The sequence below is a fragment of the Sabethes cyaneus genome, chromosome 1, assembly GCF_943734655.1.
Source record: "Sabethes cyaneus chromosome 1, idSabCyanKW18_F2, whole genome shotgun sequence".
Taxonomy (NCBI): Eukaryota; Metazoa; Arthropoda; class Insecta; order Diptera; family Culicidae; genus Sabethes; species Sabethes cyaneus.
Window position 1 is genome coordinate 62266168 of NC_071353.1, and position 18044 is coordinate 62284211.

The following is an 18044-nucleotide window of genomic DNA, read 5'->3' on the forward strand; positions in this document are numbered from 1 at the left end:
GAAATATGAAAAGCTAACAACTACCATTTTATTTCGACAGGTTTGATTCCCACACCCACTGCGAATCCACCACTTCGATTAGTGAACAGCGTGCTTCCAGCGCATATCTTCAGTACCCTTTATCCGACACCTAAAAATCTAACATTGCATGAGCAACGCGGTTGCCCAAAAAGAGGAATGTTTTCATTAGCCATTCAAATTAAGACTGTACCTGAGCAAAGGATCAAGCGAATTCGTATGGCAGCGGGTGTTCAAGTAACCACTCTAAGACATCACTCTACTTTACCACAGCACTCGTGGTTGACCCAACTGCTGGACATGTTTGATGTTGTAGATTATCCTGTGCATGGATACACTCCATTTGGCGTAATTACGGAAATGCATCTGCATTTATGGAGCTGCGCAATCGATTATCGGCCGTTGTATTTCCCCTATAGAGCTGTTATCACTATTGGTTCGTTCATGATCAGCAGCAATATTACCACTGAAAGTTCGGGTTTAACGCTGCGATTTATTGCGGAAGATGCAACACTGTGTTTAGCACCTCAAACTGCTTCGCCTTTGCCAACCGCGAATGCAAAAGAGTGTCAGAAGAAAAGAAGCAATAGCAGTGCTGGAATACGCGACGATAACAAAGTAACCGCAATGCCTTCAAATGCATTAGTATGCCTGGTTGAACTAGGATTGTTTGAGATTTCACTTCGTTTGAATGAAAAAGCTACGAGTTCTTTCCCGAAGTTTGATCTTCGAATGACTATGAATGATGTTCATGTGCGAACTTGTGCTGATTCTGGTAGAGCACTGGCCCAACTTATTGGTTACTTGGCTGCAGAAGGTGACCTGTTAGCACAGGACGACCCCGGTTCAGAGAGTAATAACGCAGGTGGTCTAGCGATGGGCAGTGAACCTGAGGGCGATTTGTTGCCTGTAAAACCAAATTGCGCACCGGAGGTAACGCCCAAGCAGCAGCAAAGAGTCAACACTTTGATGGCTGAAGCAATGGAAGAAAGCCTATATGTTCAGAGTAACGTTGGTGATCTGCGTGATGATCAGCTGCTAGCTGATGGCGAAGGCGTGGAAGTATTCTTTTTTCCCGATGAAGATCAAAGCCAGACTGCTGCAAGAAAAAAGTTGATGAACAATCTTGTTTCGGATAACAGTAACAAAAGGCGTTTTACTTCCGACGACGATTCGCTAAGCATAGAGGAAGGATCGAGTGTTCCGTCATCCTACCAGGACGATGATCATTACTTGAAGCAGAGACAATTCGATGAACAATCGGAGGACACTGGTAGTGTGACTACCGAGATGAGAGATTTACTTAATTTTGAATGTTCTATAATGGGATTAGAGAAAGAGCACGTTGTGGATGACGAAGTGGTAGAAGCTTTGCCGCAGGTAATAATTCGATATTTTAACGTTTTATAGTGTTTTAAGCTAGTTAGCGTTTATGTTTGTATGTGTTTTGTTAGCATGCTGTCCACAACATTGAATTATTTTTCACAATATCATTTTCTTCAGTTCATTCAATTTGCGTTCTTCACAAAAAACATTCACTCCTCTTTTAAGAAGTTAATAACTAGCAACGGTTGATTGAAAATAGTAAAGGCATCATTTAGTTTATGCCAAGTGGGCGGAGCTTCAGATAACATTGCATTCACGTAATTTGTTATCAGTTTGAAAGGTGGTCTATATAATGTGTAGTTCTGTCAATTTTTTCGGCTCAATTGACAAATGAACAACAGCGATTCGCACGCAAAAATCTTTATTCAACGGTGCTTGGTTCATGAAATATGGATTTTTTAAGTTGATAAATGTTTAGAAAAAAAAATCGCGAAATTTTTGTGATTTACATTGTATCGTTATGTGCTTAGGAAAATCCCATTAAAGACATAAGGACATAAGACTTATGCCATCTAGTTGTAGCATACAGGTGGTACGCTTATATAGAGGTTATAGATATTTCATTTTACCAGTTAGGGTTGGATCATGTTATGATTGTTTTCCGTCCTAGCTTGGAAACCCGCGGACTAGTTTGGTAAAAAGGAACTAATTACGAACCTAGTAAGTGCCGCTTCAATGATCCTCCTGTTATCTAATTTTCCGTTTTTCCCCTTTACTTCCCACCCTGAGGATACTGTAACATCTATAGTATATTACGTTCTTCTTCCATTTCTTTCATTTATTTGAAACACTATCGTAATAAAAAATATTCAAATGTCTGACTTCAACACGAAAACATAAGGCTGATCTATTGTTTTTATAGTTATCCGCTATATACAATCGAAGTAATGTCTGTAAAAATATCCTTAAATAAATGATTCGTTCTTTTGCAGGTCACGATGGATCTCGGCGATATTAATAAGTTTGACACACCAAAGCCGCTTACCAGAACGAACGAATGCGACCAACGGAAGGTTAGCTGCGATACAGATGATGAATTCTGTTTCATAGCCGACGAAGAACGTCCTCACTGCGGCAATCAAGAAGTTCCGACACTGGAGGATCCTCTACGTATAATAGATAACCATTTTAGTCTTCCTGCGGGGAAACCAGATTTGCTGTTGGCGCCCAAAGAATTCCCAATGGCAGTTACTAGATATACAATATGCGAAATGTCGGTGGCATGGCATTTATATGGTGGGCACGATTTTCCAACTGAAGAAGATAAGAAAAAACCTAAGACAACAAAGGTGAACTTAGAAAATAATTTTGCGCATTTGCCGATGTCTGAAGCGTACAAGTCTGGTGTTAGTTACTCCAAAGGTTCGCCATCGGTTTGCTTTGGACCAGCACTAACGCAAAAGCTAACATGGAAAAATCGTGGTGGACCAGAACGAAGGCATGATATATTGATGGAGGTTCAGCTAAATAAAGTTAAATTTTCGCACGAGGTTTATCCATCTAATACGGAGCAGGCCTCCAGGCAGGTGCTTCTGATTACCGAGGTAGAGATTTTGGATCGCTTGGCTGTATCTGACATAAAAAAATTTCTCTACCAGTCAAGTGTAGGGCACCGAAATAGCAAAGGACATAATCACATGATAGTCATCAAAACGCTAAATATACGTCCAAATCCTGCCCTCCCAGCACAAGAGTGTTGTTTGCGTATATCTGTGCAACCTATACGCCTCAACATCGATCAGGATTCACTTCTTTTTATGGTGAATTTCTTTAATCAACTCGGTGGGGGTGGCGATTTGACTGATTACGGAATACAGCAACAATCACGCAGTAATACAACCCACCAACATCCAGTTATGTCGGTTGAGCTGCCAGAGGCAGCGCAAGAGCTACAAGCCAGAAAAATGGTGTCCGAAAATTTGATGCTTCTAATTGACGAAGAAGAAAAAAACAAAGAGCAATTGGATACAAATAGCGAAGCTGGAGATGATAAGCCTCCTATTTATTTCCGTAATGTGACCTTCAGTCCAGATGTTCCTATTCGTATTGATTACCACGGTAAAAGAGTAGAACTATCGCATGGACCACTTGCCGGATTACTGATGGGCCTTGGGCAGCTACAGTGTTCTGAAATTAGGCTGAAAAAAATTTCCCATAGGCTTGGTATTTTGGGAATTGACCGTTTGGGTGATGTCTTGGTGAGCACTTGGTTACGTGACATTAAAACACAACTTCCTAAGATTCTTGGAGGTGTCGGGCCTATGTATTCACTGGTACAACTGGGTAAGTAATATTTTTTAGTGTTAAAAGACTTCATACAATGTTGTGCTTCATTCAATAGCTCAAGGAATACGGGATTTAATTTGGCTTCCAATTGAACAATATCAAAAGGACGGTCGTATTGTTCGGGGCCTTCAGCGTGGAGCACAAAGTTTTACGGCAAGAACCGCGCTGGCGGCATTGGAAATTACCACCAAAATTATTCAGTTGATACAGGTAGGTGTCCAATTTTTTTTATCCAAGCTCTTATTATTATCTAAATAAAATTTATAGGTAACAGCAGAAACTGCGTATGACATGGTTTCTCCAGGACCTTCCGTACGACGCGGCCGAGGAAACAAAAAAGGCAAAAGAAAACGGTTACATCCTCCCCAAGACATTCGCGAGGGTATGACTAACGCTTTACAAATCGTAAAGGAGGTAAGGTTTCGATTAAATTTACCCAATATTTTGTTGATTTATTCTGTTTACTGGTATGCAGTGTTAAGTGGCATATTAAAGATTTTTATTTCTATATAAAGTTACGCGAAAAACAAAACAATTAATTCACCAGCGGGTTCAAAAATTTAGCTCTCAAATTTACTCGGATCAGTTTAAATTGGTTATTGCTTCGTTGCCAAAACATAAACACGTAAATATCTTACATAAGGAATTGCATACACTCTTGTATATACACCAATGTATATACAGTAGAGATTTGTATAACGCGGATTTCTATGGCGCGGGTACCATGATATTTCTATAACGCGGTTTTCCGCGTATAACAAGTACACATAGCATATGGATATTGAGTTAATTGGGGCTAAACTCGAATTTTGAGCGATTTTGAACAGATACGACCGTGGTGTCTTATAAGAAGTTGTAGGACACATAACAGTTGACTCTCTAAGTGATATACGGAAACCACAAAGTTACGGGTTGGCCTGCTGGAGGTTCCGGAATATCCGTCGAAATTTTCGTATTGGTAAAAAAGTTGGTTAAAATTGGTGAAATATTTTTAAAGTAACTAAAGTCGGGTAATTGATACGAATTAAAAAAAAGTAATAAATAAACGATCTTAGAAAGCCATAAGGTGGTTCTCCGGAAAATTCAGAACATATCGTGAATATTTTGAGTGTAATTTGACTACACTAGAAGTATATTTCGACTATTTGTGATTCAATTTGGCCATTGGATGGTTTACCGGGAGAAAATTCAAAGCTTATCTGAAATTGGTCACTGGAAATGCAAATGTTTTTAATTTGTAACAGATCAAAATGAAACGAAATATCAGCAATCCTCAACTAAAAGGCCGCTCACGACTCGACATGGCCGCTCGCTAATCGCTAATCACTCCGGACTTATTCAGATTGTAACAAACACCTCAGCGCCACAGTGGCAACTAGTAAATAAATCGAAGTTTCAGCGATTCGCCGCCAGGATAATTTAATGTTGTGTGCAAGTTCAGCAAATCACTTGAATGGAATCGAACTATCAAGGCTTGTATCTGCTCTACTATAGAAGACACCTTGTTCGTTTAAAGTTGGGCTCGTAGTAAAGGTTGCGGGTACAGCTAGTATCTTAGATTATTAAAGAACATAGATCACTCTTTGCAGATTCAATCGTCAGTAAAGTGGCTCCTGATGGCAAGAGGGTTTACTAACCTGTCATAGTGTTCGTGAAGCATTCTCATAAGCACACGTTTGACTATGAGCCCTATTCTCACAGTCACCTCACCCAAATTTTTTGAGAGAGCACAATTTGCGATTCTGAGAGTCACCTAGGTGACTCCGCTCACCTGGGTGACTGTACAAATCAAATGGGGCCTGTAAGGTGAGGTGAGGGTGACTGTAAGAGTACGGCGCGTGAGAGAAGTGATGTGAGGTGAGGTGACTGTAATCACCAAATCAGATTGTAACAAACGTCACGTCATCTGACAGATATTGGCGCCCTTGTTTACAAACAGACCGCAGAGTCCAAAAAAGTTTCAGCTGTTTAAACGGCAAGTTTGTTGTTTAAACCGAGTTTAAACAGCATTAGGACTAAATTTAAAAACCATTATACCTGTAAAATGTTAAAACACATGCTACATTCGCTATAAACAGAAAGGAAAGTTTTCCAAAATGTAAATAAGGGCGCCAGTATCTGTCAATTGACGGTATGATCCAATGAGGTTTAAAAAGGTTTGGCAGATGAAGACATTTGATGGTATTAGTAACGAAAAATCAAAAAACGACGTCAAACTACAAAAACAAATCGCGTTGGACAATGGGGTGTATATCAATCACATTACCCTATATCATCTGTCACTGACACTTATGTAAAATGCACCCCATCGACATCTCTATATCGAGCTGCAGTAAACGTCAGCGACAGCATGTCCGGGGCCCAAAATTTGACAGCGGGCCCAAATCAGACTGCTGGCAGTTGAGTGAAACGCAGTGCTGAATTGCTATCTCATTTTCGCACACACGAGATGTTGGCGGCGAGAACATGGTTGTCTGCCAGGGGCTTGGTAAAATGAGAGGGCGATACAGAGACTGTGATATTGTGTATCCAGCACTAAATTGGAAAATGGCAAACATTTTTTCTCTCGTATCGTACATTAAATCTAGTGTCGGAAGTAGTGCGCTGTATAGCACGTCTCATTTGCTATTCAGCGCACTACTTCCGACACTAGGTTTAATGTACGGTACGGAAGAAAAATAATTTGCCGTTTTATCGGAAGTCCAATTTAGTGCTGGCGACACAATATTCTAATGAACCTTGCCGCCTTTTTTGTATGAGGAAATCACAGACTGGCATATTCAGTTTCTTTCATAATCTAAGCTAGTATTTGCATAATTAAGTAGTACCAGATCACTGACATCCCTATTAATGTGCAAGAAGGTTTGTCTGTAACACAAATTTTAAGCCAGTCTCGTTTCGAGCCCACAACAAACCGTGGCTGGAATAAAGTTAGGTGAATATGTATAAGTTTCTGCTTTGTGTTAAGCGTGTGAGGAGCGAGCTGTGATTTTAGTTACGAAACCATGGCTTCCTGTCATAGGCCTGTGATACTACCATAACTTACCTGCTCAATCGCGTTGTGTAATCTGTGAATAAATCACTCACCTGCAGATTGATTTTAAACAATAAACGCAAAGTATATATTATATTTTATATATCTTTTCCGGAACTGGCAACTAGCAGTAACTAATGTTTGATTTTTTGTATGTGTTTTCATGTTCGTTGAATACTATTAAAAATTTAAAACATAAAAATTAAATTATAACCTTTGTTTCAGGGTATAAGTGATACAGCACATAATTTGGTCGAAGTGACGGCTTTGGAACATGATCAAAAAGGCTATACTGGTGCTGTAGGAGCTGTAATGCGTCAAATTCCTCCGATAGTTGTTCAACCAATTGTGCTAGCTACACAAGCTACCAGCAACGTGCTGGGCGGAGTCAAAAATCAACTTGTACCAGACGCACGAGCCGAGGCACGGGAAAAATACAAAGACGATGTGGAATGAACATTACAAGATCTAACCTGTATGATATTTCCTAGCAGAGTTTTAGAAGTTCCGTCTGCGATACAAAATATCTTTCGAGATGAAACTTTTACGTAAGATTTCGCAAAATAGGCAACTTACATTTTCACTTTTTTATCTATGAACTTATATCAGCTATAGCGGAAGTAGACGCTTCTAAACGAAACAAAAGCATTGTGATAAATTTAAATTTGCTCTACCAAGCATGATAATAATAATAAATCGCAAAATTGCACCAACTACAGTAATGGAATATGATAGATGGCAAAACTCTCTAAAATTTATTCTCTCGAGGCAACGTTTATCCTACTGCAGAAGAAGCTCTCTTCTTGTAAGTTGAAGTTAAGGTGTAGAGAACATCTATATTTTCTGAAGTAATATCCCTATAACATATTTTCTTAAAAAAAACGTTTTTATCTACAGGATGAGTGATAGGTAACGAAACACGAGTGGCTTGGAGTGAGAATTAATTGAATAAACTTTGTTTTTGATCAGTCTTTTAATGAAAGCCGCATTATTTTTTTTACTTAATAGACAGATTGTTTTGATTAATGTAAGCGCGTATGATAGAAGATCATTGAAGTAAAAAATTTGAACTGGATTCAAACTTGCAGCAGTTTGTATTCACACTGACAAGAGTAAACACATTTTGAAATGAAATCCGAAAGTAAATAGAAATAAATAAATATTTATACTTGAAAACATTTTTTTATTCATTACGTAGTAGTGAACTTATTTGTATTAGTACGGTGAGTTACAACAACAATTGACGATGAGCTGATGTTCATAGCATGAGTTGGCGTAAATAAAGCTGCAATCTTCTTGAAACCCGCAGCCTCCATATCCGATGCCTGAAAACATTTTTTTAACATACATATAACAGAAAACATCTGCTTACTGAACCTACCATTACTTCCCAATCCGCCAGAGCCATAAATGCCACTTGTAGTTCCACAACAGCAGCCATCATGGTAAACTTTGAAGTCACAATAACTATAAACAGATGCATCGCACAAAGGACAACCCGCTAGTGCTCGCTGCTCCGGCAGTATAACAACCGATTGTGTGGGGAGTGGTGGTCGATACGTATCTAGAACACGTGAGATCAGTTTTAGAGAAGGACTTACATCTGGTTCTGGGGGAGTGTGTTGATGAATCTTTGTCTCCAATGTGGTAGCTGCGGATGATTGTTGCGAAAACTCCGAGGGATCTACAACCAACAGTTGCTGTGGTAGCACTTCTTGTTGAAATGTTTGTACTAAAATGATGAAAAAAATTAAACCGTTAGGTAAAATATTTTTTGAAGCGGTGGTTGGTACAATTGATGAAGGGACGGTAGGAAAGTAATGAAAAGTTTTTTGAAATGGAGGGGAAAGAGTGGAAAGGTGAGGGGGGGCGGGTGTTATTGGTAGCTACGCTTAACAAGTTGTCGTTGTGACTCCTACCTTTTGCCCAATGCTGGAAGGTGCATGGGTCGAACCAAGCTATAATCTGAGATCTGTTTGATCGTATTTCAAGGTCAAGACTAAAAACACGAGGTTTGGTCTATTTCGTTAGGTAAAGACATTCACCCTTAATTTTGCTTACGTCAGGATAAAATATTCTCAAATTCGATTGAAGTGAAGAATAAGATTGTTCGAAAGCTCGAATTGATTTGAACAAAATTATGGAAACAAATTAGCGATATTCTCGAACGTATATACTTCAAACGAAAGAAAGAAAAATTTGATTGTTTACAATTCTTTGATTATTGAAAATTATTGATACAGAACGATTTTCTCAAATGAATTGTTTAAAAAATATTCATTTCAACGAATATAGATTAAAAAATAATCATTAAAATGTATTGTTTTACTACGAATAAGAATCTAACTCAAACGAGGTAAATTTCATGATTAATGCTTTTATTTTTCAAATTGTATTAGGATGTGACTTTGATCGAATGACGATGATATTCTTGAACTCGATCGAATCTACAATGCGAAGCAGTCTCGGCACGCTCTTTTCGCATCGATTTTACTCTTTTGATACTGCACCTCAAACAAGCAGAATTTGGCAAAGTGATGTATGGGGCATGTGAAGAGATAGTAATTACCTACAATTTTGCTAAAAAAAGTAAAGTTTTATCTTTACGGCGCTATAGGACTGTAATACCGTTGGTAGCCAAAAGAGCACCCTTTTTTTACCAACGAGGTAACAGCATCATAGCGCCTTAAAAACAAAAGATTAAATTTTGCTAAATTTGCTAAATATTAGCGTAATTCTTGTTTCCGTACGAATTATAAACGTTCGAAAACATTATTGATCTTATTTTCATTCATGTGTTAGATACATAAACTATTGATTTTGAATTTCCAGCATGTTTATTTTTGCGGGTTTATTTAATAAGCTGTTTGATTTTCATTTCTATCACAACTTTCGGTGGCTCTACCTTCGCTCGATTGATCAACCAGGAATTTAACTGTATAGCAGTAGAATAAGTTACTATTCAACAAAAATAGTTCAACAAGGGTCTGATGATTAAGTTTCAACCTCAAAACAAATTTGCAAATTTGTCAGCTGCTAGAGCTTAGTGGCTATCAGAGCCCCCATATGAACCCTGAGAAACAATTTGTCACCACGAATCCAATGTGCAGTGCAATCATAGCAGTGTTTATTGGTAAGAATTAGTGGTAGTTTATTCTCCAGAATGACGAGAACAGAGGGTAGGCCCAAAATAGAAGTAGGCTAAAGTAGAGTGACTATATACAGAGTGGCGACAAGTCATCCCAAATGTATGCAATGCGGGTTTTCCAAGGTTTTTCTTTCTCTTTCCTGCATACGTGTTGGGTAGGTCGCCTGCTCGATTGGAATGACACTGACAGATAATTATCATTCCAATTTTGACATTGTCGCCACTCTATATATAGTCACTCTAGGCTAAAGGACTACTGATGAAGGGCGATATACAGGGTGCAAATATTTCAGGGGGAGACAGAGGACCACATTTGACGAAAAAAAATCCTACGCACATGGTTAAAACTCAATCATTACAATCACAACATTTCTGAAGGTATAAACCCTCCGAAAAGGTAAAAGATTTTTTTTTTCATTTTTTCAACTTTCCAGAGTAGGGTCAACCCTTAAACATTTTTTATTTTCAATTCTGTTTCCCTCAAATTAGCTCTAGTACAAAAAGTATGCAAACTAGATCGATTCTATTACTTTCATCCGAAAGCTGAGAAAATTTTGCACTGTAAATTACCTTTTAACCTCCTACTTAATGAAATTTAGAAACTTTCCAGAAGCAAAAGGCTTTCAAATAAGTCTTTTTCAAAGCGTTTTTATCGAATTTCTCCAATTTAAAGCTCTGGTACCGTTGTACAATTCGTTCTTTGACGTGAAACACCCATCTATTTTAGTTTCGGTGCAATTTAATTTTAAACGCAACGTTTTGAGTTTTAAATTTGTATCTGAAAACTGCACGAATTCATGCATCACGCATAGCACACTAGATCACCACGTGCGACGGACACGGTCTGACGCGTATAAAAACATTGAATAACATTGATTTTGAAATAATAATATTGAGTTTTTAAATTACCTATGTTATCATTAGACGGTACGGTGGCAGCAGTCAGATGGACAACAATAAACAGCGAGAGCACGGTACTGCACCGTTGATATACTGCCATCTTCAAAGGGAATACTGTTTTCCAAAATAATGTGGAACATTGTAGTTTTCCTTTCTGGAAAAAAATGTTAAAATATTTTTTAGTATTATTTTTAATTATGAATTAGTCGAAAAGGTTAATAAAAGTGAATTCGGAACGAATACCTAATAATTATTCAACTATTCAACTATTAGTTCTATAATATTTTTGAAACTACATAAACAAAAACATTTGCGGCCCTATTCTCACAGTAACCTCACTTCGCTCACGGACCCTATTCTTACAGTTACCTTCACCTCACCTTACAGGCCCTACTTGACTTGTACCAGTCACCCAGATGAGCAGTGTCACCTAGGTGACTCTGAATCGCAAATTGTACTCTCACCTAAAAAATTTAGATAAGGTGACTGTGAGAATAGGACCCTTGTTAGAAAAACAGGTTTCTAACCCCAGCACTTCAGGAAATTGAGGAGAACGGTCGATCCCGCAGACGAGCTATTATAACATGGCGGAGAAGCACCATTGGCGGAACTAAGGGGGAGTTGGGGTATGCTACCATCTCTAGAAAAGATACAGCCCCCAGAAAAATCAAATAATTTTTTTTTTGATTTTGAAAATCTATACAGCAAAGTTTCGTTAATTGGTGGTTCGTTAATTGGGCGGTTCGTTAATTGGGTGTTCGCTAATTGGGCTATATGACAATTTGAATGTCAAAATTGTATGGATATTTCGAGTTTAGAAATTTCCAACAACTGTAGCACCACCTTGCAAGTCGTAAGGGCCGGCATAGTGTCGTCGTCCTGCCAGTAAAAACCAATTAGATTTAAACTTCTCGCTCAGTGGTAATCTGCAATTGATGTAGGAAGAGGCACAATATGTGTCGATAACCCAACCAAACGTGTCGCTATCTTGATAAGTGGCTTTTGCAGTCTCCTTTTGTCCAGCGCCTTTATGGTTCAAAGATACAAGTACCAGCGAACCACATGCCCTGGCGGGTGTTGTGGGTTCAAATCCGGTTATAATCTCAGATTATAGCTTGGTTCGACTCATGCACCTTCCAGTATTGGACAAAAGGTAGGAGTCAAAATGACTGCTTGTCAAGCGTAGCTACCAATATCTCCCCTTCCTTTCCGCTCTTCCCCCCTTCGCAAAATTTGTCATTTCTTTCCCCTACCGTCCCTTCATCAATTGTAGAACCATCGTTTCAAAAGAGACTTTTTTGTTTTTCTTTTTCTTTGGGAAGGTTTTCGCATAGAAGCGAATAACAGCAATATAAGCAGAACGCTCGCTGCCAATCGCATAGCAGCTTCCACAAGCTTTCGTGCGCATTCGTATGCTTTCGTGTGTTTTCGTGGAAAAAAGTGACTCGCTACCGCCAGGTTCGGTAGTATATGTAGAAAGTAGCATGTACGTGTTTGGATTTCTACTTCCACTTCTGTTCTGTGACGGAGTGCAAAAAGTCACTTCGATCTTCCATTTTAGTCAGAAGGTGCGTTTAGGGGATCGGTTCCATTAAAAAAATCAAGCGGCAATTTATTTATTCCGTTGACCGTTGTCGCTTCCGTTTTAACTTAACCCGCATTTCACCTAGCTGGTGTATCTTAAATCTGCGGAAATATTATGTTTACAAAGACGATATTTTCGTATTTTCAAAGGAAATAGCTCAAGGAATTAAAAAAAGATCATTTTGGTTATGAAGTAAGTAACCCCTGATTTCTCACGTAGAACTTAGAGCTAAATTACTTCTCTAGTCTCTATGGACGACATCCCATTAGCGATACATACCGTGAATTCGGGTGAAATTGATCACTTTTTCGAGTAGTTTTTAAATTTCTGAAATTTCATGAATAGAAACACATTTAAGAAGATGATTTAATTTAGAAATAAGTACTGTAGTGCTGGCTACACGACAGTGTAATCACAGATTAATAGACGTAACACCGAATCCTCATTCCATCGTCAATAAAAACGATCATTTCAAATTTTCGCTTAAGCCAAGACTCAAACAACGGTCGCTGCGCGAGAACGCCGCTCGCCTGCGCTGGCGCTGTTATCAGATAATGTACAAGTAAATTTATAGCATTACTGTATGTATAGCAACCTACTCTGCATGGCGCGAAGACTGCACCAGGTGATGCTACTGTGTTACCTGACTCATAACGAATATACGTTATATACGGGGGAGGGTCACGTAACTCACAAACTTTATGGTTTTTCGTTTAATTGATCATAAATTCGAATAGAGCATACAAATATCAACTATATAACATAAGAAATTACATGTTTACTCCAAAAATAAAAGCATGAGAGATTTTAGAATTTTGGAAATAGGGGTTCGTTATGAGTCAGGTAACACAGTTTTTCCAAGTTTTAGGAGTGTCATTGAAACGATGTTTTGTTGGACAATTTGTTCGAAGTGTTACGTCTGTTAGTCTGTTAGTGTGGAAGTTTTTTCGCAGGTGGCAGAACCATTTCGCACCCATAGTGTTCTAGAAATCAACGTTGTCTCAGTTCATGATGTTATCAATCGTTTTATTTTGTAAAAGGACAAATTTAACAAATTCTATCGCATTACTTTATTCACGGAAACTATCAAAGCACAGTCAGATAATTAGAGAACCGAATTAGTTCTATTAAAACTTTCTTCTGCAACGAAATTTGTGTTAACGGATAGGAGTTTTATCGGGCATGTTGAAAATTGCGATTCGATCAAAATAGTAAATTTTAAAAAATCAAGCCATTTACAAGATCATCCCTGTTGCAATCTTAATGACTTTGATCTTTAACTCAATCTTTATATGAATAGGTGCATATTCAGCTGTATGATGTGTGTGATCCGCGGTGATCAATTTCACCCGACTGATTAATTCCGCCTGAATCGACGGTACGTTTTCCATGCGGACGGTTACTATACAACATATGGCTAGGAATTATAAAGTAGTACAAACTATTGTAATATTTAGTTATATCTTGTTCGTATATTGAGTAGTATTATTGTACTCGCTATCGCTCATAAAAGTGCTATTTTGGCTTAAATCGTTTCGGTCTCTTCGGCGCACTTATTGCTTGGAATGTAACGAAATGGTGCGGCGAAAATACCGAAACGTTTTAATACAGGATTGCACTTTTATGAGCGATTTCGCACTTTGGATGGTACAATTTTCCTTACAAACAACAATAAGTTTTGTGTTTCAATTGTTTCAATTGATATACCTTCATTATCTTCGAAATTATCTAATTAATATCCACTAATTTCAACAAACGCTGCAACCAGGCAAGTAAAAAAGCGAAGTTTAAATCGTAACAATACACCCGTACGCGACGACTTTTCAAACAGGACTGAGAAACGTTTACAGTAAACGCGACTCAGTCTGGATATTTAAATCTCTAGAAGTAATGCGATTGGGAAGCTTTTTGAATCTGAGACACCAAAGAGAATCATGCGCGAGCCACCAATGGAATATTAAAAATTGATGACCTTAGCTTTTTTCTGATAGCTAAAACGTTAATGAATTAGAGATATAATAGTGAACAATTTAAAAATGTAACCAAGTAAAAAGGACGAATATTTAAAAGTTTGAAAAATGGTTAATTCATTCATCAATATTTACCATTTGCTGGTGAATGGTAAAAATGTTATAAGCTGTTGTATCAATAATATAAATAACAATATAAATTATTATTCACGAATGCAACTTTTGAAATTTATGAATTTGCAGTCTTGGAAGCAGTTTAGACTTGTCGAAAATAAAAACGTCTTTTTCAGGCAACCCTTATAGCGGTACATAGTGGAAGCTTTTTTTCTGCCACTTATAAGCTTCTAGCAACGGGCTTGATACAAAAGAAAGGTAAAAAGCGTTTTTGGATTAGATCGTGCGACCGTATTTATTCCACAGCAAATAAACATGCATGCCAAAGGTGGTAATACTAGCTATTGGCTGAACGGAAACATGTTTCGCTGTTGATCTTAACGCTGAACACAATTAATAAACCTACCATAGCAAAAAAAAATCTGCAGGTGGAAGTCGCGTGTCATGATCTTCTGATTAAAGTAGCTAATCAGCGGGAGAATAGCAAAAGCAGAACAGGATGGAACGCATTGAGGGCTAGACTCCAGAGGTCTGTCAAGTTTGGATCGCTATTCCAATTGATGGGCTGTCTCAAGGCGGTAGTAGACAATCCAGGAAATAGCATGGTTTGAGCTGAGTAGAATGTCGAAGAATTAAAATAACATTAGGATAATTGATAAATTTTGGAATGTTTCTTCTTGCAATTGCAATAAATATTAGGTTTCTTAAATCTCGTGTTCGATTATTATACTGAGTTGCATTTTATGTGGTATGCAACGAATATTTTGATTTTAGGATATTGTAATTCCAAATGACTCAAGGAATGTTTTTCGTAAAATACATGCATGATAGACAACCTAAAAGAGAAATTAGAAGAAAAATAAATTAGTAATAAATCTAAAAATTGCAATCTATTATTGGAAAATACATGACGACACCCCATACGAAATCGGTTTTTAATCCGGAATGGGCGCGTCACTTGTACCTCACTTGTATGTTTATGAAACGTGAAGGCCTCAATAAATAATGGATTTTTGTAGCCACTCTAACTCAGACAGGGGCATCCTAAGCGTCCAATAAAAAAAATATGGGTCTAAAATTTTTCAATTGGGAACAAACATGCAAAATATGAACAAAATCGGAGCACTGTTTAAGTTACTCCTTTCCCTATCAATACATTTTCAGCTTTTAGTACAAGGTAAAACAAGGCAAAATATTCCCTTACACGACATTTTAGTGAAAAACTTGATCATCGTTTGATCTTCTGACTTTTTCAACTTGCATAACAGCTTAGATTATTAAAGGAAGTAGATGTGCCACTTTACTGACGAATGAATCTGTGAAAAATTGCGTATCTATGTTCTTTAATAATCTAAGATAACTGGCATGCCTTCTTGAAAATCTCTGGTAAAAGTATCGTATCGACCTTTTCGCGTGCGTAATGGCGGCTAGTGGGTACAGCTTTCGGAAAACGTTAGCATGGCTTTGGCAACTTTGTTCACGTCAGATTGATATTTCCAGCCTTGATTGTTGTTCTAGAACTTCCAAGCGTACGTGAGCGGGGTTCCCAAAAGCAAATAAACGTTGTCGAAAAGTGTACCCACTAGCCGCCATTAGGCACGCGAAAAGGTGGATTGGCATTTCACAAAAACACCCCATCAAGAAGACTGGAAACTCTGCCAAAAGTCGAGCGAGAGTAATGCTATCTGTCGAGTTAAAGTTGAACTATCACATACTAGTATGTGTCTATTAGAATAGGGCTTTTGCTACACATACATGCAAGACATCTGTTGGGCACATTGCATATTTTCCTATTCGATGCAGCAAAAACGTGCTGGATAAAATTATCATTTTTTCTAAAATTATTCATCATTTTAAAGCAACTAATAGTCAAAATAACCGACAAATGTTCCCTGAAATATATGCTGACTTTTGGTAACTAGGGTTTCGGTGAATTCGCGTTAAATCGGTGTCCCAAATATACTGATTTTTGAAGCAGAATACCGCATAGGCCAAGTTGAAAGTAACGGAATATAAAATTGGTTTTAGCATAATAAATTGCTTTCTTAGCCGAAAGCAACTACTGGCTATTGATATTTGTTTAGTTTTATCCCGCTAACATAGGTCATAGTTACATTTTTGATCATTGCTACCGCGTCTTAGCTTATTTGTTGAAAATAATTTTTTTATTTAGTAAACAGATGTATTACCTTGCCATATGTATGAAGCAATTTGTAATTTCTGTTTTAAATAAAGAAAATAAATCATTTAAATAATTTTGCTCTTCCCAGCCCGTGTGTTTTATATGGAGCTGTCACTTTTGCCTGCCCAACAGATCTCCAATACATATGCACTCTGCAAACACCCTATATGGATGTACACAAACACGTATGCAATGCATTGCCATGCTCGCACATATCTTTTCCCACTAATACATGTACACACAGCTTCAACTTTCGTCGGGAGAGGTGCGCGGTTGCTTCTGTTAATTGTCATTTGAATGGGCGCGAGGAATCGATTTCTCATGTTTTTTTACATAAGAAAAGTCACTTTTACCACCAAACAGCGGCAATAACAACGCTCTCTCGGTCGATTCTGCCCACTGTGCAACAGGTTGCTGCATGTTAGCATCCGAAGAGCATAACGTACGAATCTTTTTGTACTTGAATACTTGAATTTACATTTATATTTACATTTACAATATTGATTCGCATTCATCGATTTCTTCGAAAATAGCTAAAACTACGCTTCATTATGACAGATTGATTTGAGGTAAATTTCTCACCTAGCATCAGTTCAGAATTATGCCAGTTGAAGGATGGTAAATGGTTGAATAATGCGCTGCAGAACCACCATGAGGTTCCACAGCCTCTTATTCAGCAACTCCTATCTCGAACTCCTCGTGGTACCATCCGGGATACGTTCCTTAGTGGAAATCGGACAACCGGTGGAAACTAGGGTCGTATGCGGACAGAGAAGGGGGCGCTCATGCGAAGGCTGAAGTGTAAACTCTCCACCTGCATGACGGTTCTCTTGACTCCCAGGAACCAAAGCAGAGGGTACAAAGCCCCTAAAGGAGATGGTTGTAATAGCTGTTATCCATGGTATGTAAAAACTTGAATGGATAAACCCCTTATCCAAGGTGTGACGCGACTCGTGCCGAGGGCTGAATGGTGGAGGGGGTTCTATAAACTCTCTCGCCGAAACGGAGCCTGTGGAGTACCAGGGCGCCCTCCACAGCAATTTGCCCTTGCTGCATCAAGCCGGTCACTGATGCAGTGGACGATTTCTTATCGTGCAAGCTCTCTCTGCCGAAAAACAAAGAAACGAATGAGGTGGAGAGGAGAGTAGGGGAGGAGCAGGACTTGAACGATGCGCTTGCAGGGGTTCAGTTCTGATCCTCGTCTATCCTCAACACGCCGACTCGTTGTGAGTCGGCAAACGAAGATGTGGCTCCAAAACTTTCTACGCACGGGTCGAGATTCACTCTACCTGATCTCTGACTGTGTGCTGGAGGGTGGGCTGAAACAAAAGGAGAGCCAGTAGGATGGCTGTACAATAGCTCAAACAATCTAATAAATATATAACGTCGAGTATCCACCCCTAGGTAACGCAAAAGTTACT

At 38.4% G+C, this 18044-nt stretch overlaps 1 protein-coding gene across 4 annotated transcripts in view; it reads left to right on the forward strand.

Annotated features, from left to right (window-relative positions):
* The window catches only part of LOC128733133 (autophagy-related protein 2 homolog B), a 40048-nt gene extending 32158 nt beyond the window's left edge, over positions 1-7890 (forward strand). For all 4 annotated transcript variants that reach the window (XM_053826759.1, XM_053826757.1, XM_053826760.1 and 1 more), the window contains exons 9-13: positions 41-1398; positions 2337-3687; positions 3746-3900; positions 3958-4104; positions 6950-7890. In XM_053826759.1, the coding sequence (XP_053682734.1) occupies positions 41-1398; positions 2337-3687; positions 3746-3900; positions 3958-4104; positions 6950-7180 (3242 nt within the window). In that variant the 3' untranslated portion in view covers positions 7181-7890. The remainder of the gene's footprint in view (positions 1-40; positions 1399-2336; positions 3688-3745; positions 3901-3957; positions 4105-6949) is intronic.
* The last annotated feature ends 10154 nt before the right edge of the window (positions 7891-18044 follow it).